General features: G+C 43.2%; 1 protein-coding gene across 1 annotated transcript in view; it reads right to left on the bottom strand.

The window, feature by feature from the left end:
• NHEJ1 (non-homologous end joining factor 1) overlaps positions 1-2,384 on the bottom strand; it is a 77,587-nt gene that overhangs the window by 73,741 nt on the left and 1,462 nt on the right. Inside the window, exons 2-3 of the mRNA XM_007445834.1 lie at positions 681-857; positions 29-241 (exon numbers count right to left, since the gene is read on the bottom strand). Coding sequence (XP_007445896.1) covers positions 29-241; positions 681-857 — 390 coding nt within the window. The remainder of the gene's footprint in view (positions 1-28; positions 242-680; positions 858-2,384) is intronic.

Genomic DNA, 2,384 nt, shown 5'->3' with positions numbered 1-2,384 from the left:
CCCTACCCCGTATTTGAATTGCACTTACCAGCGAAGGGCTAGCTAGGATGCAGTGGAAATTCCAATAGAATGGGAGACCAGAGAGCTCACTCCGCACCCGGAGTATCAGCGCCTCTGCCACACGATCACAGGAGAATGTAGCTTTGCCAGGGCAAGCAGTGTCCTTCAACAATGGGCAAAGCAGATCATCCAAATGACAAAGAAAAGCCGCAGGAGGAGCAGTCAGGCGCTTGTTCAGCTCCTAAGAAGAGAGCAAGCGTTGTACAGGGTGAGAGGGCTAAAAGGAAACTGACTCCCTGGTAAGTAACAGCAAAGGAAAGCTCTGGTTAACATGAAGACAGTGGGCAGAAGAGGAAGAGAAGGGAAAATAAAAACATCAGAACAGGAAAGAAGAAAACAAAAAGAAGAGAGATCAGCTGGCCTACTTCACAGTTCTGCCTTCCACTGAATGCACTACAGAAACACACATACACACACACACACACACATGTACCCATATGGAAAGATCCTAGGGCTAGAGGTAGAAGTGCAGAACATTAATGGGAATTGTAGCAACCTAATTTGACCTTCCTTGGCTACCTACAGGCCAATGAGCTGGGTGATGTTAATGCCCCCTGACCTTCACTAGGAAAGAAACTATGTCCACTGCCACCCATAGGAGTACTTCTCTTCACACTTACCTGGGCTCGCTGGCTGATCACACTAGTGTCCACCTGTTCATGCCACACCTGTTGAAGATCTGATACCAGCAAGGCATAGCCCTGCTTGGTGATATAAGCCTTGGCCAAGAGGGAATTCTCGGCAAGCTGTAGCCATGCCCACGGCTGCATCAGCAGGCCTTGCTCCAGTTCCTCCATCTGCAGGAGAGTCTTAATTTAGCAAAGTGCCCCCAGGCTGCTGTAGGCCTGGGGGGACACCACTCAAGACAGTTCTCTATCAAATACATCTTGTGAAAATCCTCCCTAAGAAAACAGAAGGCATTGATTTACATTCTACCCCCTCTCCTTCACCCTCTCAGTATATAACCAGCTGAGCACCAACCTTACCACCTCTTGCCACTAAAAATCTATTTAGAATTTTGAGGGTTTTTTTTCCCATATTAAATTCCTAGAAAACATTAAATATCTCCTTCTTCTATAGCGGTTAAGCCTCAGCATATTGGTACTAGTATTTCTGCTTTCTAATAATATAACAATATGGAAACCTAAACCATTCTTGTTGCATCTTTATCACATTCCTAATAAATATGTCAATGCTATCCTTTCCCAGAACTTCTAGAAGAGAAGAAATAGTTCTTGTTTTACAAAACATCATGTCGTAAGTGTCGTGCGCAGGAAATTCAAATTATTTGATCATTATCTAAAAACAAAACTCTGGGCTTCCCTGGTGGCGCAGTGGTTAAGAATCCACCTGCCCATGCAGGGGACATGGGTTTGAGCCCTGGTCCATGAAGGTCCCACATGCCGCGGAGCAACTAAGCCAGTGTGCCACAACTATGGAGCCTGCGCTCTACAGCCCGCGAGCCACAACTACTGAAGCCCGCACGCCTAGAGCCCGTGCTCCACAACAAGAGAAGCCACTGCAATGAGAAGCTCGTGCACCTCAGGCAAGAGTAGCCCCCGATCGCCGCAACTAGAGAAAGCCCGCATGCAGCAACGAAGACCCAACACAGCCATAAATAAAAAATAAATAAATAAAATCTAAAAAAAAAAACTCTGGAAGCTCTCAGAATTTTAAATATGTGTGTGTGGGGGTACATATATATATATATATATATATATGTATTCCCTAAACATATATACATATATTTCCTAAATGAATATATATATGTATGTGTGTGTGTGTGTGTGTATATATATATATATATATATATATATATACATTTATATGCCCCCTAAATATATTTTTTCCCTAAATATATATACATTATCTAAGTGAGGGATTCTTAATCTAGAGTCTATGCATGTAAACCGTCTGGAATTATGTGCAAAATTTGTGCATACCTTCATATACCCATTTGGAGGGAAGACGTCCACAGCTATGGTCAAATTCTCAAATGGATCAATGAGACACAAATAAAGAGCTAATAACTCTGTGTCCAGAAGCAAGGAGAAAAGCCCCAACCCCATTTCAAGAAGACCCTGAATGACTAAGAAGTCAATACAAGGCACAGCACATCACAGAGGTAGATACCATGAATTAACTCCACTTCACTCATCATCCACACCCACATCCAAGGCACTGCCATCAATGATATCATGCCCTGCTGCACATCCTGGAAACCAATCTTTCTACTTCAGCAACTAAATTTGTAGCCTTAATCTAGTAGATGTTCAGTAACTATGGCGACTTTACAGGCAGTTTGATCATTTTTCCTGAGGGTA

This window comes from Lipotes vexillifer, unplaced genomic scaffold, assembly GCF_000442215.2.
Source record: "Lipotes vexillifer unplaced genomic scaffold, Lipotes_vexillifer_v1.1 scaffold965, whole genome shotgun sequence".
Taxonomy (NCBI): Eukaryota; Metazoa; Chordata; class Mammalia; order Artiodactyla; family Lipotidae; genus Lipotes; species Lipotes vexillifer.
The sequence above is the reverse complement of the archived record's forward strand: the minus strand, read 5'-3'. Positions and strand labels throughout refer to the sequence as shown.